At 46.6% G+C, this 23,033-nt stretch overlaps 1 protein-coding gene across 2 annotated transcripts in view; it reads left to right on the top strand.

Moving 5' to 3' along the window:
- The first annotated feature begins 3,268 nt into the window (after window positions 1–3,268).
- Window positions 3,269–23,033, top strand: part of TPRG1 (tumor protein p63 regulated 1) — a 46,855-nt gene continuing 27,090 nt past the window's right edge. Inside the window, exons 1-4 of one of the 2 annotated variants that reach the window (XM_077929601.1) lie at window positions 3,269–3,421; window positions 12,305–12,514; window positions 13,428–13,519; window positions 21,004–21,180. In XM_077929601.1, the coding sequence (XP_077785727.1) occupies window positions 12,314–12,514; window positions 13,428–13,519; window positions 21,004–21,180 (470 nt within the window). In that variant the 5' untranslated portion in view covers window positions 3,269–3,421; window positions 12,305–12,313. Of the gene's footprint in view, window positions 3,422–10,867; window positions 10,946–12,304; window positions 12,515–13,427; window positions 13,520–21,003; window positions 21,181–23,033 lie in introns of those variants that run through there. The other variant, XM_077929602.1, reaches the window with a different exon arrangement.

The following is a 23,033-nucleotide window of genomic DNA, read 5'->3' as shown; positions in this document are numbered from 1 at the left end:
TGAAAAGAACTCCCTTGCAGGATTTGATTAAGACGCAATCAATTAATATAAACAGAAAATATAAATATGAGGTGGGGGGGAATGCTAAGAAAATGTTAATAAGGTATGATCTTAATTTCAATATATAAGGTATATCAAATTATAGGCAGAAGAAATGGATATGTGATAAACCAGAAAGGGAAGTTGGGGGAAGTTTATAGAAAATATAAAATGTAATTTGTGGGTTTTTTAAAAACATAGTATTGAATATGTTAAACTTTGTTGGAAAACCTTAATAAAAACCTTTTTTAAAAAGCCCTGCTAGTTATATGCAAAATTATGCATGCAATGCAAATAAATGACTCAAGCCTCGTTCTCTTCTGTATTTCTGCAGCATAAATTATAATTATTAATAGCTAAGTATTTTTATACGTTTATATATATATATATTGCTGTATGTATCTGCTTATGTGCTGGTTGCTTTAGGAACCCGGGAGTGCAGATGCACGTAAAATTAGTGTCTATAAATGCATATAATGCGTGCAAATGCTTCCTATTGCTACAAGCCGCCCCCAGTCTCTAAGCGGTGAGAGACCCCGGGGTCTCCAGTCAATTACTGAGATTCCAGTTTCCTTGGAATGAACCTTGTGGAGTCTTTAGGATATCTGGTTTTCTTTGCACATATGTAGAACTTGAGCCTTAAGGGGGGGCAGCCTCACAGGACAAACACCCCAGCAGATCTTGCTCCCCCTTTTACAACCTTTTCTCTAAACCAAAAAGTCCCAAATTCTGCAACCGCACCTCCATCCCCTTAGAGGGCTTCCCTAGAGGGCAATCTGTGCAGATCAGCCCCTGGCCACCCTAGAGGCAGGTGAGCCCTGTGTTTGGGGCGGGCCAAAGTTATCTGTTTATTTCACAATTCTTTTAGGCCACTAATCATGAAAATACTCAAGTGGTGTAAAAAAAAAAAAGTACAAATAAATACATTACCTAAACAGTAGCATCTATGATTTAGTGTGGCGACACCTAAACTGTGGAACTCCCTGCCTCTTGAAATCAAAAAGGTGCCTTCATTGCACTCTTTCCCCTGTCTGCTAAAAACATTTTGGCTTAGACCAGAATTCCCAGATATCTTGGAACACTGATGTGTTTTTAGTTCCTTTCCGGTTATTTTTTTAAAAAATGTTAACATTTTTATTCCTCTATTCTTTGAAGCTTTTTTTTAAAAAAATGCAAGTGGTATATAAATTTTATGAAATAAACAAAATATAAGAAAAGTTAAAAAAAAACCAACCACCACCACCAACTGATTTTGGATGTGTTCAAAATGGCGATGGCGTAAAATGCACGTTTACAGCGATAGCTCTGTCGGTAGAGCATCAGGCTCTTAATTTCAGGGATGTGGGATCAAGCCCTACGTTGGCCCAAAGATTCCTGTATCGCAGGGGGTTGGACTAATTTTTATTTTTTTATATAATTTTTTTCTTTATTCAAAATTATAACAAGGCATATTATCCAAAATATACCATCCTTGTCCCCCCCCATTTTCCTCCCTCCCCCCCTCCCACACAAAACCCACCCACCCTTGGACTTCCCTCGGTTCCAGTCTTTGGTTTCTCTAAGAATGCTGTTTTCTGCATGTTACAAAGTTGTATAGATCCTCAAACAATTTAGCTGATTGTTATCAATAAAAAGTTTGTGAATGTTTATTCAAAACCTGCCAAGGAGTCCAGTTCGCTTTGTTGCGTCTTCAGATACTTTGTAAAGGGTTCCCATTCATCTTTAAAGTCACAGTTATCCTTGTCCTGTAGCTTGTAGGTCAGTTTTTCCAGTTCGGCATAGTCCGCCAATTTTTCTTGCCATGATTCTTTAGTTGGGGTTTCTTCAGTCTTCCATCCTTGTGCTGCCAGAACTCTCGCCTCCGTTGTCGCATACATGAAGATGTTTTTCAACTTTTTTGGCAGGTCTTTCCCTACAATCCCCAACAAAAATGCCTTGGGGTTTTTAACAAATGTTAAATGGAACATTTTCTTCAATTCGTTGTACATCATTTCCCAAATTTTTAAAATTACCTTACAATCCCACCACATATGATAAAATGTCCCCTCCTTTTCCTTACACTTCCAACGTATATTTGAACTAGTTTTGTACATTTCCCCTAACTGCACTGGTGTTGTGTACCATCTGTACATCATCTTCATGTAATTCTCCTTCAGTAGGAAACAATCTGTAAATTTTAAGTCAGTCTTCCATAATTTTTCCCAATCTTCCATCATAATGTTGGACTAAATGACCCTCTGTCATTCTACTGCTGCTTGCCTGGGCAGGTTGCCAGCTTCGCCACAGGGAAGACCTGGAGTGCTCTTGTGCCGTGAACCGAAGCCTATTGCTCAGGAATGGGCAGCTGAAGTTTGCTGCGACCTTTACCTTCAAAGGGTGCATGCTGGCTGTTTAGCCGTAATAAAAACAAACAAACAAACAAACAAACAAACAAACAAACAAGCATACCGTCAAAGGGCTCAGCTACTGGTCATAAAAACTAAAGTTGGCAATCCTGTTCCTTCTCACTCGGAATGTGCCTGTGGCCTGTGAACTCTGCTACGACTGACTGTTGCAAACACTCCCATCATTTGCATGCAATTCTCCCTTAAACCTTGGTTAAGAACAGCAAACGTTCCAGCTTCCCCGTCGGGCGGCAGGGAGAAGTTTATTCCAGGCATGACACCTTCACACACATTTACAAAGTTGTGGGCTGGGCGCACGGGGGGAAGCGCCACACTCTTTTTGCAAGCCATGGGCCGATGTGGCAGCAGAAAGGCGCTTTGTGCATGCTCAGAGGCGCTACTTCACACTTTCCAAGTTGAATTTCTGGCAACCAGAGAAATAGGCAGGAGGGATATTTGGGCTGTTTTTCTTTTCATTGTGAATTTTGTGTTTTTATATTGCTTCGTATGTCGTGAACCACTCTGAAATTAATTAATTCAATTTATATTCCGCCCCGCACCCGCAAATCTCATTACTGTAATTAATTAATAATTGCAAAAGCATATGCTTGCTTGGAATATTTGCAGAAACCCCATGCAAACACCCCCGTTTTTAACTTCTTCGGCTCAGGGCGTTGCCTTTCTTCCACCCAGAGCTGCACCTTGCAAACCAAACAGGTGCAAACTGACCCGGGGTTCCACCCTCTCCCAGCCCAGGTGCCAATGAGGGCTTCTTCCGCACCTGTGTGGCCTTGATAACAAAGGGAGCAGATCCAGCCCTCCTCCCCTGACACCTGCCTACGTGGGAACACCTTGGCCAGCCTCCCTGGCTCCCAGCAAGCCACTCTTTCCACTTCCTTATCAGGCTTCTCTGACCCGGCAGGGCAGTTTGGGCAGGTAACCTGAGCCTTTGTCCCGCTGCAGATCCGTGCAGAGAAGTTGCTGCACACCTGACGCAGGTAAGGGCAGCTGGGGGTCTCTTCTCCTTGCAGTTACTGTATAAAAGCTTCTCCTTTGGAAAGGTGAAGCTGTCGTGGTGCTGTCAGGAGAAGAGGTGTGTGAATTTGTGTGTGGGAGAGAGGGAGAGATTGAGAGAGAAAGAGAGATTGCAATTCTATCCCACCATTTTTTCTCCAAGGAGCCGCAGTCAGCATGCATTGTTCTGTTCCTCCCATGACAACCCTGTGAGGTAGGTTAGGCTGAGAATGAGGAGCTGTCCCAAGGTTACACCCAATGAGCTTCGTGGCTGAGCAGGAATTTGAACCCTGGTCTCCCACATCTTCGTCTGACACTCTCCTTCTTCTTCTTTGGCGATCACTCATAGCCGAGTAAGATTGTCTTCCATAAACACGGTTTTAACAACAAATTCGTAAGTGACTGTGGAGGCCACTTCTAGATCCACACGTCCTTCCACAGTGGGGACATTGGTTTCCGGGTGGGAGTTGATCCCGGTGTGGATTTGCCAAGCGTGTCTTCCTCTTTGCACATTTCTCCCTTGTGTCCTGAGTTTGAGTGTCTTCAAAGCCCAGGACAACTTTGGGAAAGGCTGTTCTCCAACTGGAGCGCTCGCAGGCCAGTGTTTCCCAGTTGTCGGTGTTTATACTACATTTTTAAAGATTTGCCTTGAGACAGCCTTTAAACCCCTTTTGTTGACCACCAGCATTATGCTTTCCATTTTTAAGTTTGGAATAGAGTGGTTGCTTTGGAAGACGATCATCAGGCATCCGCACAACATGACCAGTCCAATGAAGTTGATGTTGAAGAATCATTGCTTCAACACTGGCAATCTTTGCTTCTTCCAGTACACTGGCATTAGTTCGCCTGTCTTCCCAAGTGATGTGTAACCATTGCACCACACTGTCTCTGCACTGAGAGACGGTGTGTGTGTCTTCAGGGCACTGCAGATTTTGCTCCGAGTCCAAAACAGCTGCTTGTTGAGCAGGTCAGCACACTTGATACTCTTGGCTTGGCCTGCTTCACAGGGTGGATGTGAGAATATAATAGCGATACTTTTTGGGTCGGGGGAGAATCCGTACCCAAATATTGTGCAATGCCTTCTCTCTCTCCCCTCCCCAATTATTTATAACTGAATTATCTCATTTGAGCTTCACAACCAAACTGTCAGGTAGTTTAATCTGAGAGGAAGCAGATTAAGCAAGGAAGTTATGTAAAATTTGTCTAGTGAGCTGTGTTGCTCCGTTAGGAAGAATTCAAAAGTCACAGCAGAGTCACAGCTTGCTTGGGATCAGCAAAAAGTATCAGGCGAACATTGGAGTTCCTTGAGGTTGGATATTAAAGGAAACAATACGGCTTTTTAGGATGGCATGTGGGAGGGAGGGCAGAAAAACCTGAGGATAGTGGAAAGGTCCAATGCTTGCAGCCAACCTAAACTGAGTCCAGAGAGACTTAGATCGTGCAAAAAATAAATAAATAAATAAAAAATTCCAGGTTGGGCCAAGGGCTGTTGGGAGAAAACACCAATTGTGCTGTCAACACAAGGATTTCCACCTGGGCGATGGAAATTTCCTGCTTCTCCTGCATGTGGAGGCAGTGGCGTAGCGTGGGGGGTGCAGGGGGGGGCCGGCCGCACCGGGCGCAACATCTGGGGTTAGGGCAAATCCACAGGTTAGGGGGCGCAAATCCACGGGTTAGGGGGCGCAAATCCACGGGTTAGGGGGCGCAAATTACTTGCCTTGCCCCGGGTGCTGACAACCCACGCTACGCCGCTGTGTGGAGGGCTTGGAGGGAGACAAAAAGCAGATATGGGGTGTGGGGGACTTGTTGCACAAGGCAAGAACTCGAAGATATCTGAGAATGAAATACTTCTTCATGAAGTCGTAGAATCGTAGAGTTGGAAGGGATCCCAAAGGTCATCTAGCCCAACCCCCTTTCAATGCAGGAATAAGTGCATAGTTAACCTGTGGAACTCTCTGCCACAGGAGGCAGCGATGGCCACCACCCTGGATAGCTTTAAGGGAGGGTTTGACCAATTCAGGGAGGAGAGGGCTGCCGATGGCCACGGTTGCAGCGATGCTTTTGAATAATTGCCGGAAACTGCGGGAAGGGAGAGTTGCTCTTGTGTTCAAATCCTGTTTGCAGGTTTCCCACTGAGGCATCTAGCTGGCCATTGTGAGAACAGGATGCTGGACTAGATGGGCCAATGACCCAGCAAACTCTCATTCTGTCCTTACATTTTTCGGATGCGAAATGGTGGCAAGGGGAAAATCCCAGTGTATATCCCAAGCTACAATTCTGGAACTGGTGAGACGGGGACGCAAGCCATGCTATCCAAATTGCCTCCTCTTCTCTTTTTAGCTCTGCTCCCTTCCACCGGCTGGCCGGCCGCTGGCCTCCTGCAGAGCTCAGCCTTGCCAAGCTCTGGGACATTGAATATTAGCTAATGGCAGTGAGGCGACTCTCCCTCCCGAGGCAATATCGCTAAGTGTTTCCCCTCCGGGGTCCCGGCCGGTGCCAGGAGAGCCTGCAGGCAGAGGTCGCTCTGACTTTGCAGCAAGAGCCCACAAAAGGATGCCAGGGAGATGCTGAGATGCTTGCAAGGGAAGGGGGGTTGTTGGCTGAAGGTGAACTCCGTGAGGATACGGAGAAAGGCAGGCAGGGTTGGCTGGGGTCTGATGGGGAGCGATGGAGGGGCGTCATCTATGGAGGGGTCCAAATAAATGGCATGCAGCCAGCCAGGCTTCATCATGTGCCTCAAAGAGATGTTGCTCAAGGCCTGGTTTAGCTTGCTCTAAGGAGTGGCCTCAGGCTCAGGATGTGAATCTGCGAAATGGGTATAATGCAGCCGGAAGGGGCCGGAGTTGAGGCTGGGCACCAGAACACTCTTTTGATACCAGGACTCTGCTAGGGGGAGGAAAACAATGGGAAAGGTGACAGTGCCTCTGAGCATGCGCGGTGTACCTTGCCAGGTGAGCAGAGAGGGCTCAGTTGAACAGAAGAGGTCCTAGGATGGAAGCTCATTCTGTGATCCTGCTCAGGGGTGGGTCATCTACACCAGTGCTCCCCAACCTTTTTATCGCCGCGGACCGGTAAATGTTTGATAATTTTTCCGTGGCCTGCTTGTTTTGATTTAATAATTTTAATTTAATTGTATTTAAACATGCCTTCAAAATAAAATACAGCTACACCAAAAAATGAATATAAAGTGGCGCCTCCTCCTCGGCCAATGGCGTGAGGTTTGCCTTTCGGCCAATCAGGAAGCGGGAGGACCTGCTCCCTGATTGGCCAGGAGGAGCATCAGGGTTTTTGATTTTCATTCGCTATTGTCACACAATGGGCGGGCTTGGGAGGGCGCAATGCTTTGCGCCTCGGCCACCTGCCACAGTGAAATGATTTGAAGTTCCTCGGGCGGCCCGGTGCCGATTGATCCACAGACCGGCACCAGTCCGCGGCCCGGGCGTTGGGGAACACTGATCTACACAATGGAAAATATTTGCTGGGGCTGTTAAATAAATAGATGCACGAATTGCCTTGGATATGTTTTTCCAAGTGATTTGAAAACAGCTAAAACAGTTTTGAAAACAGTACAGACAACAACCACTAGAGATAGGTGACCAGTTGGAAAAGCTTTTTTGGGGGGAAATGTCTTCAAATTCTTTCTAGAAAGCACAGATAGAAAAGAAAGTCCTTTTTCATGCAGTGCAGGAGGCAGGGTAGCCATGAACCTAGATTATTTTAAAAGAGGCTTAGACAAATTCATGGAGGAGGAGGACAGTTGAGAGTGTATTAACTTATGGTCTCTGTGTGTGGTTTGGGAGCTGCACGGTCAGGGAAAAAACAATGCTGTCCAGGGTTGTAAAGACTGCGGAGAGAATAATTGGGTGCACTCTTCCCACCTTGGATCAAATCTACGCTTCCAGGTGTCATAAGAAAGCTGCAGAGATAGCACAGGATAGTGCGCACTCCAGAAATGATCTCTTTCAGCTTCTGCCTTCTGGAAGAAGGTACAGGGTTATAAAGACTAGGACCAGCCGCCTGAGAAACAGTTTCTACCCAAATGCGATTTTGGTTTTAAACGCAGTGTAAGGTAGTCTCTGTGGGAGTATATTGTATTTAATTATGGGGTATCAGACTTTTTAGGGGGTTAACCAGGCTGGGATAGCTGGGATAGCAGGCTGGTGGGTTTTTGAATGTCTGGTGTAGATTTTTTCAAATTCGTTGATTCTGTATGGGACAATGACAATAAAGATTATCATATCGTATCGAGACCTTTGAAGGCTACTAGCCAGGATGGTTGGAGGCAGCGGTGCTCCTGAATGCCAGCAGCTGGAAGACACAGAAAAGGAGAGTGTTGCAATAATAATAATAATAATAATAATAATAATAATAATAATAATAATAATTTATTATTTATACCCCGCCCATCTGGCTGGGCTTCCCCAGCCACTCTGGGTGGCTTCCAAAAAAATATTAAAATACTATAATACATCAAACATTAAAAGCTTCCCTAAACAGGGCTGCCTTCAGATGTCTTCTAAAAGTCTGGTACTGTAGTTGTTATTCTCCACAGGGCGGGTGCCACCACCGAGAAGGCCCTCTGCCTGGTTCCCTGTAACCTCACTTCTCGCAGGGAGGGAGCCACCAGAAGGCCCTCAGAGCTGGACCTCCGTGTCCGGGTAGAACAATGGGGGTGGAGACTCTCCTTCAGGTATACAGGACCAAGGCCGTTTAGGGCTTTCAAGGTCAGCACCAACACTTTGAACTGAGCTCGGAAACGTACTTGTGCTCAGATCCTGCTTGTGGGTTTCCTAACAGAGGCATCAGCCCCTGTGAGAACAGGATGCTACACTAGATGGGCTATTGGCCTGATCTAGAAAACTCTCCTTATGTCTTTATGGTGCCTGTTGTATCTCAACGTGGACCCTGTTCCCCTAAACAGGGGAAGCCACACTGAGAGCCTTGCTCTGACTTCCTGTAGAGCAAGTTTCTGATTTGGGAAACTTTCCAGCAGAATGCAATGACCTACTGGGTATTTAGGTGGTTTCTCATGTTACCTGGTCCTCAGCCATAAAGTAAAGGTAAAGGGACCCCTGACCATTAGGTCCAGTTGTGACCGACTCTGGGGTTGCGGCGCTCATCTCGCTTTACTGGCCAAGGGAGCCGGCGTACAGGTCATGTGGCCAGTATGTCTAAGCCGCTTCTAGTGAACCGGAGCAGCGCACGGAAACGCCGTTTACCTTCCCGCTGGAGCGGTGCCTATTTATCTACTTGCACTTTGACGTGCTTTCGAACTGCTAGGTTGGCAGGAGCAGGGACCGAGCAACGGGAGCTCACCCCGTCGCAGGGATTCAAACCGCCGACCTTCTGATCAGCAAGTCCTAGGCTCTGTGGTTTAACCCACAGTGCCACCCGCGTCCCGTGTCCTCAGCCATACAGGGCCTTATATCCTAGTACCAATACCTTGGAACCAAACTCGCCCACGAAGAGCTTGTCATGATCGTGGATGCCTGAAACGCTCAGTTTGCCTTGGCTCTCCCCAAACAGCAAGGCCTTGTTTACCCAGGAAGGCGATCGCTGAGTCAATTCTGAGGTCCACACCCCTGATAGCTATTTCAGGCCACTGTTTGTTAGCAGAGAATGGCCAACCCCACCCATCTCTGGGTGCCTAGCTGCGTTCTCAGGTATGGTCAGTGGCAGAATGGGAGATCTCGTGATTGTATGAAGTCACTTTTCTCTAAGCCAGTCCATTGACCCATCTCCTAGCCCAATACTGTCTGCTCTGGCTGGCAGAAGCTCAGGGGTCCCCAGCAGAGAAAGGTCATGCGCAACATCTGGTGCCTGCAAGACTTTTAAGTGGAGATGCTGGGGATTTGAACCTTCTGGATGAAAAGTAGATGGATCTCTGGGAAATGGCCTGGACCGACTGGCTAAACCAGGTGAGGGGAGTCGATGGGTCTCAAACCATTGGAGAATTAGGGACTTCCCCTGCATTCAAAGACAGACTGTGGAGGATTGAGCAGATGAGACCAAGAGCAGGTCCAATGGTCAAGCAGTTGGTTTCTGCATGTTCTGTGGAGGAAAATGAGGGGCAGATGGGGCTCATCCACCTGGGAAGGGAGCCCATCTAGGAGAAGAAAACCTCCGCTGCCTTGCGGCTACACCCATTTGTGAGTGTAGTCTTCAGGAGTAAACCCCAAGGAACAATCCATGCTGAAGTATAGGTGGGTTCCCACGAGGCAAGACGCAGCGATAACAGCAAGAACCTTCATTGAACTGCATAACTGGGAAATGGGGCAAAGCAACTCATACCTACGGGACCGCCTCTCCTGGTATGTCCTACGGAGGACCTTACGGTCTTCAAACAAAAACATCTTGGAGGTCCTGGGCCACAGGGAGGTTAGGCTGGCCTCAACCAGAGCCAGGGCTTTTTCGGCTGTGGCCCCAATCTGGTGGAACGCTCTGTCACAAGAGACTAGGGCCCTGCAGGACTTGACATCTTTCCGCAGGCCCTGCAAGACAGAGCTGTTCCACCAGGCCTTTGTCCAAGGCACAGCCTGACCCTCTCCTTTGGCGATCCTCACAGAACTCTAGCCCAATGGTTGCCATTAATCTGATTTGAACTGATTTTATAATGAAATGATTTTAGAATTTTGTATCATTTTAATGTTGTTAGCCGCTCTGAGCCCGGCTTCGGCTGGGGAGGGCAGGATATAAATAAATAATAATAATAATAATAATAATAATTATTATTATTATTATTATTATTATTATTATTATTATTATTATTTATTATTATTATTATTATTATTATTATTATTATTATTATTATTATTTACACTCCTGGAAGCCTGGGCCATTCCCACTCCCAACGTGATTGGCTGTCTAAACTCCCAAGTCGTGAATCCCGACTCAGAGTTGAAGGGCCAATGGCAGAGGCTCAAATCCTGAAATGTTCTGTGATTGGACATCATGTATCGAATCAGAACACAGAAACTCAGCTTGCTTAGTCCAGACTCAAGCTCAGCCAAATGCAGATCACTGGATACATAACACATGCCTGCTTCCTTACGGAACATCTTCAGGAGAACAAAGGACAAAGGAGTAGATCCTACACAAATCCCTTGCTCTGCTTTCCTTTGGATCACATCAGCCAGGCAGAGAGGGGGGGGTCTTGTCATCTGGGTAGCCCAGGACCTACACACACACTGCCCAGGATTGCACCCTTGGGGGGTCACTTGGCTGCTGCTAACACAGTGGTGTGACTTCACCCTTGGAGGTGTGCTCCATTGCCTCTTGAGACAGACAGAGGCCAACAGCCACGGTAGACAATTAAGTGCTTGGCCACATAATGAAGGTGGCTGAGATGCCATAGCTGTGGCTTTCTGCCAGCTGCAACGACTCTGTTTGAAAGAGTCCTCTGTTAGAAGGTTTATCTTTTCCAAATTCAGATTAACGATAAGGAGCCGTCGGAAGGCAGAGCAGGGGAGGGGACTTGGCCGTGAGCACCTGCACAGAAGACTCAGCAGGTAAACAGCTCACCTGGTGGCAGAGGGAGGTCCCGCAGGGCTGCCTAGGCTGCGGATGTCTTCCTGAAGCCTGGAGAGCGAGAGCAGTGGGTGCGCACCGACCCCTCTTGCTCTCCAAGCTTCAGCGAAAGCCTGCATTCGCCCCATAGGACGCACCCAGATTTCCCCTTCATTTTTGGAGGGGGAAAAGTGCGTCCTATAGGGCGAAAAATACGGTACATTATTTACACAATGGGCCCCACATGATTGCCTAATTCCGGGATTCTCCTGTAGGACAATCAGGTTGCTGATTCACTTCCACCTGGAGCTGGATTGGGTGGCTCCTGTGGACCAATCAGGCTGCTGCATTCTGGATCCTATTGTTCTAGGACCAATCAGAGTGCTGCATTCTGAATTCTATTGTTCTAGGACCAATCAGACTGCTGCATTCTGAATCCTACTGTTCTAGGACCAATCAGGCTGCAGCATTCTGAATCCTATTGTTCTAGGACCAATCAGGCTGCAGCATTCTGAATCCTATTGTTCTAGGACCAATCAGACTGCTGCATTCTGGATCCTACTGTTCTAGGACCAATCAGACTGCTGCATTCTGGATCCTATTGTTCTAGGACCAATCAGGCTGCTGCATTCTGAATCCTATTGCTCTAGGGCCAATCAGACTGCTGCATTCTGAATCCTATTGTTCTAGGGCCAATCGGACTGCTGCATTCTGTATCCTATTGTTCTAGGACCAATCAGACTGCTGCATTCTGAATCCTATTGTTCTAGGACCAATCAGACTGCTGCAATCTGAATCCTATTGTTCTAGGACCAATCAGACTGCTGCATTCTGGATCCTATTGTTCTAGGACCAATCAGGCTGCTGCAATCTGAATCCTATTGTTCTAGGACCAATCAGGCTGCTGCAATCTGAATCCTATTGTTCTAGGACCAATCAGACTGTTGCATTCTGAATCCTATTGTTCTAGGGCCAATCAGACTGCTGCATTTTGGATCCTATTGTTCTAGGGCCAATCAGACTGCTGCATTTTGGATCCAATTCAACTCAGTACATAACAAGCCCTACAATAAAAGCGGTTAGTTTCCCAAAGCCTGTTGGCATAAGCGCAAGAAGGAGGCAGCCAATCTCATATCTCCTGGAAGGGAGTTCCAAAGTTCCACCCGCGTCCCCACCCAGCATGCCTGTGAGGGGGGTGGGGTGGAGAGAAGGGCGTCCCCCAAGGATTTCACAGCCCTGGGCAGGTATGTATGAGGGAACCTGGTCCTCCTGCTGGACCTGAGCTGGATCTGTTAGAGGCGCAGGTGGGCAAAGGGCAAGCCGCTGTGTTAACCCTTTGGGTGCCTCTGCTTGCTTCGAAGGCGGCCGGAATGTCAGGCAGTGGAAACTACCAAGAATTCAAAACAGTGGAGATGCAACAGGATCTGGAAGAGAAGAACAAGGGAAATCCCGGTGCCGGAACCGCGCAGGGACCGGATGCAGGATCCTTCCCGCCGTCTGCTCCCAAGACCATGCTGTACCCACGCCCTCACGCCGACCCCTACGATTCAAGGAAATACTTTGCCACAAGGGTGAGTCGACCTTTTTCATTTCCGGGAGGGGTTGCGGGTCCTGCAAGAAAAGGCACGGAATGGAATCATCAAGTGGGAAGGGATCCCAAAGGTCATCTATTCCAACCCTCTGTGATGCAGGAAAGAGCCCTCCATTTCAGAGGTGGGCATCCTTCCCTCTTGCATGGTCTCCTTTTTTTGCAGGGGGGGCAGGCGGGTTAACAATCTACCCGTGATCCACTGTGTGTAGAATTCGAAGCCAGGGCACAGGCCTGAGATCTTTGCTATGCAGTTAAGACAGGGGTGGAGGGACGCGGGTGGCGCTGTGGGTTAAACCACAGAGCCTAGGACTTGCCGATCAGAAGGTCAGCGGTTCGAATCCCCGTGACGGGGTTAGCTCCCGTTGCTCAGTTCTGCTCCTGCCAACCTAGCAGTTCAAAAGCACGTCAAAGTGCAAGTGTGTTAATAGGTACCACTCCAGCGGGAAGGTTAACAGCATTTCCGTGCGCTGCTCTGGTTCGCCAGAAGCGGCTTAGTCATGCTGGCCACATGACCCAGAAGCTGTACGCCAGCTCCCTCGGCCAGTAAAGCGAGATGAGCGCCGCAACCCCAAAGTCATCTGCAACTGGACCTAATGTCAGGAGTCCCTTTAGCTTTATCTTAAGACAGGGGTGAGGAATATTTTTTCAGCCAGGAAGATCGGAAGCTGCCTTATAGTGAGTCAGCGTGTATACTTAGCTGTTTTGTTTTTTAACTTGCAATGGTTGTCACCCACCCTGGGACCTGCCCTCAGTTGGAGTTTCTGGTTAATGCTCAATGCTTCTTCTGCAATGGTTACGACGGTGCACAATGACCAGGCAATGCCTATTTCCCTGCGCATGATTTCCCTCTGTTCCTTCTCTCCTGTGACCTCCTATCTCGTTTTGTTCTTCAGCCTGGAGCCTTTGACCAAGCCATGGATGACCTCAGGGCCCATGTGACAGCGAACATGGGGGAAACGGCCCACAGCTTCTGGCTTCTGGCTGAGTAAGTCTCTCTTCGTTATTTATTTATATTTATTTATTTGAAGTGTCTGTGCCCCGTTCTTCAGTCGAAAAAGCTTCCAGAGTGGCTTATGCGCAATCAAAACATGATAGGCTCTGCTCGCAAGCTCGCAATCTAAAAGGACACAACACACAAGGGGAAAGGGATGGGGAGGGAAGAGGAAGGTAACAGGTTGAAATTGATTCCATGCAACTTGACGGGACGTGGGTGGCACTGTGGGTAAAACCTCAGTGCCTAGGACTTGCCGATCGCATGGTCGGCGGTTCGAATCCCCGCGGCGGGGTGCGCTCCCGTCGTTCGGTCCCAGCGCCTGCCAACCTAGCAGTTCGAAAGCACCCCCGGGTGCAAGTAGATAAATAGGGACCGCTTTCTAGCGGGAAGGTAAACGGCGTTCTGTGTGCTGCGCTGGCTCGCCAGATGCAGCTTGTCACGCTGGCCACATGACCTGGAAGTGTCTCCGGACAGCGCTGGCCCCCGGCCTCTTGAGTGAGATGGGCGCACAACCCTAGAGTCTGTCAAGACTGGCCCGTACGGGCAAGGGTACCTTTACCTTTACCTTTAACTTGACTAGACAGGACTCTAGCACTCTCCTGCCCCGGCCCTGCTCCCATGGTGGAGTCTACCTCTTTCCGAATCTGAGTGACTTTATCTGCAAAGAACTTTGCAAAATCGTTGCAGGAGATCTTGGGGTTTTTATCAGACCCCAGTGGCAAAGATGGTTCTGTTAAATTGCAAACCGCCTGAAAGAGGCTCCTGCTGCTATTTTCTGCAGATGCGAAAGAGGTAGTGAAGAAGGTCCTCTTTGCCGTTGCTGTTGCCACTTGGTAGGCTTGACATTGAGCTCTAACCCGTATCTGGTCCGATTCAAAATGAGTTTTATGCCACCAGTGCTCTAGCCATCTCAGTGATTGTTTCATCGCCCTCAGCTCCGGGGAAAACCACGGGGCTGTCCAGGCTCCATGCAATCAGAGAGGGTGCTTCGGAGCCAGACAGTCAATAGCCCTGGTTAACTCCGCATTCCAGCGGGTCACCAGGGAACCAGCTGAAAGGCCATCAACATGGGATAAAGCAACCCTTCTACTCTCTGGAAACCATTTGGATACATTAAGTGGCAGGAGCTGGCCATCCGAATTGGTCCCACCCCCCTGCAGAGGGGAAGGGTCATGGAGAAGTCCAGTTGCAGCAGGAAGTGATCTGACCATGGCACTTCTTTTGTTTCACTTTTACTTAGTCTCAGATCACCCACATCAATAGAGGTAAACACCAGGTCTAAGGCATGTCCGCAACTGTGAGTTGGACCAAACCTATTCAGGGAGAGCCCAATGGAGGCCATGTTTTCCACAAAGTCCCGAGCGGCCCCTTGCAAGGTCATGTTGGCATGGATGCAATCATCATCATCATCATCATCATAAAATCCCCTAGGTTATATCCCCTAGGACTACCAAACTAGGTGTCTTCTTATGGTTCTAGGAAACTAACAATCTTATTTCTTTCGGCCAAAGGTTTTCAGAAGAGAATTCTGTGTAGAATTTCCCTCTTCCATTTTCTAACCCTTCCAGAATCTTCTCTTCCTGCTGCCGCCGCTGCAGAAATAGTCCGCAAAATGGCACCCCCAATTTTGCCTCCTGAAAATCAGGCGGGTAGAGAATTTTGGGACCCTGTTTCCACTCACCCCCAAAATTGCACTCCCACTGAGCCCATCCCAATCTACAAACACCGTTTGTAAGCTGGTTGGGGCAGAGACCTGTCTGTAAGTTACAAGACCTGTTGGGTCACTGCATTGATTTCCTCATGTTTTGCAATCATTTCAAACACCCCCCCCCCCATTACTTATTTTTCTTTTAGATTATAGTGGATATTTTTTCTGTTGCTATGGAGAGAGCTATGCAAACTGACAGGGCTGTATATATAAATAATAGCAATCCCTCCTGACTTTAAAAATCTCCTTACGCTTCCTGCAAAAGTCCTCAAAGTTGTTGCTTTAATTACAATTTCTCCGTTGCCGCTGAGGAGCAACCCGTCCCTCAAGGCAACGCATGGCGATTGGAAGGAACACCTTGGCAGATGTTGTTTTCTCTGGAGACCATGTAATTATAAGCCATGCAAATCTCAAACAGTTGCCTATAAAGAGCTATAAAAAGAACCGTATATGGTATAGATACCTGGTGAATCATTTGACCAGGATTTGCTTTTTTGCAGTTTCAATACTGCCCCCTGGTGGGTGAAGCGTGAATTCTCGCATATATCGTTTATTTTATTTATTTCACAAAATTGACACACTGCTTGATTGTAAAGAGGAAACACACCAACTTCGAAGATAAAACAAGGAAATCAAGAAAAATTGGCAACAATACTTTAAAATATACAAAAAAATGGAAAATGCTAAACTAGATTAAAATTCACACCAACTTTCTAAGCGTCTTTGTAGTTTGTCCAAACAGGAATGTTGTGGTTTAAAAAAACATCCAGGGGGTTCGGGATAATTGGTTATCCTGCAGGGAGATTGTGTTTCAGTTTGGAATGAAAAATTTATCAGAGAGTGGGATGTATACAGAGTATATGTAAAATAACACTGTCAAAAGATCAATCCGTTGGCAGGTCTTGATTGAGCGTAAGTAGGATAATTTTATAAAATTAAATTTATAGTAAGTCAAATAACATAGAGCAAGTAAAGTTTAAGCACGTATTTAAGGAACTAAATTCAGGAACACAAGGAGAAGATCGGAGGTCTTGTCAAATTTAATCACAAATGGATGTGCAAACCAAGTATTAGTAAAAGAATGAATAATTGCTTATTTTGCATTTCTTATTGAATAATCCCTGAATAATCACCCAACCTCTTCTTAGAAATCTCCAGTGGCAAATCACGTTGGAACTCAGAACTCCTGACGTTGTTGTTTAGTCGTTTAGTCGTGTCCGACTCTTTGTGCCCCCCTGGACCAGAGCACGCCAGGCACTCCTGTCTTCCACTGCCTCCCGCAGTTTGGTCAGGCTCATGTTTGTAGCTTCGAGAACACTATCCAACCATCTCATCCTCTGTCGTCCCCTTCTCCTTGTGCCCTCCATCTTTCCCAGCATCAGTGTCTTTTCCAGGGAGTCTTCTCTTCTCATGAGGTGGCCAAAGTATTGGAGCCTCAACTTCACGATCTGTCCTTCCAGTGAGCACTCAGGGCTGATTTCCTTAAGAATGGATGTGTTTGATCTTCTTGCAGTCCATGGGACTCTCAAGAGTCTCCTCCAGCACCATAATTCAAAAGCATCAATTCTTCGGCGATCAGCCTTCTTTATGGTCCAGCTGGACCATAAAGAACTCCTGACACAAATTGGCAAATCTGTTTCTGATAATACTAATTATGCAGAAATGAAGGATCTCTTCCGCTATATCAAATTAAACAGATTTTGCAAGAGGAGATGGATTTCGCAGAGCCCGGAAGGCACCATTTGCCAGCCTGGTGCAACCCAGGAGGGGGAAGAAAATTCAGTTTGCCTCCTCTTTTTGCATGAGCTTTTCTAACTCAGACTGCCCCAAACAACACACAAACCTGAATGCTGCTGCTCTGAGATCCCAGTTTCCCATGTGTTGCAGCGGGTTAGACTAGATGACCCTGAAGGGTCCCTCCCCACTCAACAATTCAGTGATTCTGTGTTAACAGCTCTTTAAAAAAAAAAAATCATTTTTCATTTTCGTTCATTACATACATCTCAAATTCTTAAGATTTACTATATATTCCTCCCTCCCTCCCCTACAAGGCTTCCCCCAACTTGCGTTTCTGGTTTATTTCTATTTTCACCTGCTTTGCTATCTCTCAACAGAAAAAGTTACAGATAGGCAGCCGTGTTGGTCTGCCATAGTCAAAACAAAAAAAAATTCCTTCCAGTAGCACCTTAAAGACCAACTAAGTACCTAGTTGGTCTTTAAGGTGCTACTGGAAGGAATTTTTTTTGTTTCAACAGAAAAAGATATTAATAACATAACATCAAACCTTAAAAACATAAAAATAAAATTAAATACATCATCTTATTTCGCTATCTTACAAACAATTTTCTGATGCTAATAATGTGGGTGTTTATTTAAATCCTGCCATCAAGTCTGTTGCCTTTCTTTCTTTCTGCAAATATAATATGAATGGTTCCCAATCTTTTTCAAAGTCACTGCTGTCTTTTTCTCTTAGTCTGGCTGTCATTTTTGCCAGTTCTGCATAGTTCATCAACTTCTCTTGCCCTTGTTCTTTAGTTGGTATTTCTCCAGTCTTCCAGTTTTGTGTGATCAACATTCTTGCTGCTAGTAGCATACATAAATAAAGCCCTCATTTCTTTTGGTATGTCTTGACCTAAAATACCTAATAAAAAGGCTTCTGGTTTTTTTACAAAAGTTATTTTCAACATTTTCTTCAATTCATTGTATATCATTTCCCAGTAAGATTTTACCTTCTTACAATCTCACCACATATGATAGAATGTACCTTCTGTTTCACATCTCCAACACTCATTCTTTTCGTTTTTATACATTTTTGCCAATTTTGCCAATTCTGTGTTAACAGCTCATCCTTCCTTCGGTCTGCCAAAGTTTCACTGTGACTGCATTGAGAGATAGGGCCATTCCTGGACTGAGAGAACCTGATCACCGCAGTTTTGCGCATTGGTTACTGGATTGCAGCAATGCTCTCCATCTGGGACTTGCCTTGGGATTGATCTGAAAGCTGCAGTCAGTGCAGAATGCTGCACTGCAATTGCTGACAGGAGGGAGGCCTTGCCAGCATGCAACACTTGGGCTCAGAGATCTGTTGCTAGCCTGAGATCAAGGTGTTACGATTAGAAACTGTTAGAGTACGTCAAATTGGCAAAAGTGACAGGGAAACTGAGAGGTCAGAGTGATCAAACATTTATTAAAAAATGGGACATGTACAAAAAAATACCTTAAGGTATACTGTAGTAATATGACGTCAACGGGCCCATGTGACAGCGAACATGGAGGAAACCTTGAATGACTTCTGTGATTTTGTGGGTATTTATAAAATAATAAGTTAGTAATGAAAATTAACAAAGGTATACGGAACAACTGATTGGTTCAAAATTGGGAAAGGAGTACGACAAGGCTGTATATTGTCTCCCTGCTTATTTAACTTATATGCAGAATTCATCATGCAAAAAGCTGGACTGGATGAATCCCAAGCCGGACTTAAGATTGCCGGAAGAAATATCAACAACCTCAGATATGCAGATGACACAACCTTGATGGCAGAAAGTGAGGAGGAATTAAAGAACCTTTTAATGAGGGTGAAAGAGGAGAGCGCAAAATATGGTCTGAAGCTCAACATCAAAAAAACGAAGATCGTGGCCACTGGTCCCATCACCTCCTGGCAAATAGAAGGGGAAGAAATGGAGGCAGTGAGAGATTTTACTTTCTTGGGCTCCATGATCACTGCAGATGGTGACAGCAGCCACAAAATTAAAAGACGCCTGCTTCTTGGGAGAAAGGCGATGGCAAACCTAGACAGCATCTTAAAAAGCAGAGACATCACCTTGCTGACAAAGGTCCGTATTGTTAAAGCTCTGGTTTTCCCAGTAGTGATGTATGGAAGTGAGAGCTGGACCATCAAGAAGGCTGATCGCCAAAGAATGGATGCTTTTGAATTCTGGTGCTGGAGAAGACTCTTGAGAGTCCCATGGACTGCAAGAAGATCCAACCTATCCATTCTGAAGGAAATCAGCCCTGAGTGCTCACTGGAAGGACGGATCCTGAAGCTGAGGCTCCAAGACTTTGGCCACCTCATGAGAAGAGAAGACTCCCTGGAAAAGACCCTGATGTTGGGAAAGATGGAGGGCACAAGGAGAAGGGGACGACAGAGGACGAGATGGTTGGACAGTGTTCTCGAAGCTACCAGCATGAGTTTGACTAAACTGCGGGAGGCAGTGGAAGACAGGAGTGCCTGGCGTGCTCTGGTCCAGGGGGTCACGAAGAGGCGGACACCACTAAATGACTAAACAAGAACAACAACAAAATGGATGAGATAAATTGTAGATGCTTGGCCTAATTTTGCAGCTGCCCCTTACTTAACTAACATCACTAACGAAGCTTATAGATGGGCTTTCTCTAGAGCCCGCTTTGAGACAATGCCCTCAGTAGTGCTGTACGGCAAATTCACGCGGGTACCACTGCATGCGCGTCTCTGCCCCTGTATGTCTAATAAGGTAGAATCTGTCACACACATCCTTCTATTTTGTGAATTTTATAGTGAAGAACGAGTTCAACTTATTTTGCCGCTTTTATCAAAATTTATACCCCTACAACATTATTTGGAATCCTCCCCCGAAATTCTACGAAAATACCTTCTGGAAGATTCCTCAAGCTCAATATCATATGAGGTGGCCAAATTTTGCACTTTAGTAATCAGGAAGCGTAAATCTCCTCTGTTGAATGCCACACTGCGAAGTTCCCTCGTGTAATCCTTTTTCCCCCCTGATGTTGTTGTTGATTTCTTTTTGTTTGATCTTGTGGTGTTTAGTGTCACTGGCTTTTGCCGCAATAAAACTTGAAACTTGACTTGATGCATGATGTGGTGACGGGAAGTCATTATAGAAGAAAGAAAGTGGATGTAACACTTATTACTGATTTTATTTCTCTGGACGAACTTTTGATTGTTTGTTTTTTTAAAAAAATAAATAAAGCATTTTTAAAAAAAAACAAAAACCAAGGTGTTACAATTAGTATATAAAACCCTTAACAACTTGGGACCAGTTTACCTGTGAGATCGCCTTACCCCATATACTCCCACCTGAGAACCTGGAGTGATGGAATTGGCACTTTTGCAACACTTTGACATCAGGCTGGCACCTTCATTGCATGCTTTTTGGATCCTCTGAAGACATTCTTATTTGGACAAGCCTAACCAGACTGAGAAAGTTTGCAGGAGTTTTAATTTGTTTTCACCTGTTCTATTGCAGCTCTGAGGGACGCGGGTGGCACTGTGGGTTAAACCACAGAGCCTAGGACTTGCCGATCAGAAGGTTGGTGGTTCGAATCCCCGCGACGGGGTGAGCTCCTGTTGCTTGGTCCCTGCTCCTGCCAACCTAGCAGTTCGAAAGCACATCAAAGTGCAAGTAGATAAATAGGTACCGCTCTGGCGGGAAGGTAAACGGCGTTTCCGTGCGCTGCTCTGGTTCGCCAGAAGCGGCTTAGTCCTGCTGGCCACATGACCTGTATGCCAGCTCCCTCAGCCAGTAATGCGAAATGAGCGCCGCAACCCCAGAGTTGGTCACGACTGGACCTAATGGTCAGGGGTCTCTTTACCTTTATTGCGGTTCTAATTTTCTGTACGTTTTCAATCATGGTGGGATTTTCTTTTAATTTATTGCTTCACCTTGTTTTGCAAACCACTTTGAGGTTTTCTCCTCCGTTCAAGCGGTGTATAAACTTTATTAAATAAATAAACCATGCTGGGTCTCCTCTCCTTGCCCTGCTCCAGGATAGACCACTGGAACAACGAGAAGGAGCGTGTCGTGGTCATCACAGACTCCGCCCTCCTGGTCTGCAAATACGACTTCATCATGCTCAAGTGCTTGGAGCTGCAGAGGGTCCCCCTGAGCTACATCAACCGGATCTGCCTGGGCCCTTTCACCTTTCCTGAGAAGTCCTTGGACAGGTGAGGCACACACCTGGGGGTGGTCAGCGTGATAATTTTTTGGGGGGAAGGAGGTTGTGATGGCTCCAACCTGCTTTTGATATGCGTTGCTGAAATGGAGCCTGCATGTTCGTGGAATTACAGAAACGTAAAGTTGGAAGGGACCCCAGAGGTCATCCAGTCCAACCCGCTGCAGCGCAGGGATCTCAACTAAAGCATCACTTTGTGGACTCTCCTTCCTTGGAGGCTTTTAAGCAGAGGTTGGGTAGCCATCTGTCAAGGATGCTTCAACTGAAATTCCTGCTTTGCAGGGGGTTGGGATGGATGACCCTCGGGGTCCCTCCCAATTCTATGATTCTGAAATATAATAATAATAATAATAATAATAATAATAATAATAATAATAATAATAATAATAATTTATTATTTATATCCCGCCCATCTGGCTGGGTTTTCCCAGCCACTCTGGGCGGCTTCCAACAAAACACTAAAATACAATCACCTATTAAACATTAAAAGCTTCCCTAAACAGGGCTGCCTTCAGATGTCTTCTAAAAGTCTGGTAGTTGTTTCTTTCCTTGACATCTGGTGGGAGGGCGTTCCACAGGGCGGGTGCCACCACCGAGAAGGCCCTCTGCCTGGTTCCCTGTAACTTGGCTTCTCGCAGGGAGAGAACCACCAGAAGGCTCTCGGCGCTGGACCTCCGTGTCTGGGCAGAACGATGGGGGGTGGAGATGCTCCTTCAGGTATACTGGGCCGAGGCCGTTTAGGGCTTTAAAGGTCAGCACCAACACTTTGAATTGTGCTTGGAAACATACTGGCAGCCAATGTAAGTCTTTCAGGACCAGTGTTATATGGTCTCAGCGGCCGTTCCCATTCACCAGTTTAGCTGCTGCATTCTGAATTAGCTGTAGTTTCTGGGTCACCTTCTAAGGTTGCCCCACGTGGAGCACATTGCAGTAGTCCAAGTGGGAGATAACCAGAGAATGCACCACTCTGGTGAGATAGTCTGCGGGCAGGGAGGGTCTCATCCTGTGTATCAGATGGAGCTGGTGAACAGCTGCCTTGGACACAGATTTGACCTGCGCCTCCATGGACAGCTGGGAGTCCAAAATGACTCCCAGGCTGCACACCAGGTCCTTCAGGGGCACAGTTACCCCATTCAGGAGAAGGGAGTCCCCCACACCTGCCCGCTTCCTGTCCCCCCAAAACACTACTTCTGTCTTGTCAGGATTCAATCTTAAGCTGTTAGCTCCATCCATCCTCCAACCGCTACGATTCTATGAAGAAGGACTTCCTTTTATCTGTCCTAAATCTTCCAGCATCCTTCTTCATTGGATGCCCATAGCATGTCTTCTCCGTCTGGCCTTTTCTCTAAAATGAAAAGCCCCCGATGTTGTAGCCGTTCCTCTTGGTGGGGAGTTTCTCCATCCCTTCAATCATTTCAGTTGCCCTTCCCTGAGCCTCCTCCAGCTCCCTTGTTAAAGGCTCCCTCTGGAGAGACTACGCAGCTGGCAAAACCCCCCTGTTCCAGCAAAGGAGACTCAGCGATGGACCTGGCCAAAGAGAAGGGAGGCTTTGGTGGGGCAGACTCTCCCAGGCTCCACTCCCAACGTTTTCTGGGTTTAGGGTGATGCGGTAATTATACGCCGTTCCAGGCATCACGAGGTTTGCTTTTAAAATATATATTAAAAAGATAATCTTCATCATAATACACGGCCCTTAAGAAAATAATTGCCGAGGTTCTTATGAATGGCTGCATGTGAATGGCACGGACAAGTTTGAACACAGCACACATTCCAGTCCTGGAAGAGGCTCCTTACCTTCGCTTCCAACACCCAACGCCTTGTGATTTTTGCAGGCTGCTCTTTTCA

Source organism: Podarcis muralis, chromosome 6, assembly GCF_964188315.1.
Source record: "Podarcis muralis chromosome 6, rPodMur119.hap1.1, whole genome shotgun sequence".
In the NCBI taxonomy this organism is placed as follows: Eukaryota; Metazoa; Chordata; class Lepidosauria; order Squamata; family Lacertidae; genus Podarcis; species Podarcis muralis.
The sequence above is the reverse complement of the archived record's forward strand: the minus strand, read 5'-3'. Positions and strand labels throughout refer to the sequence as shown.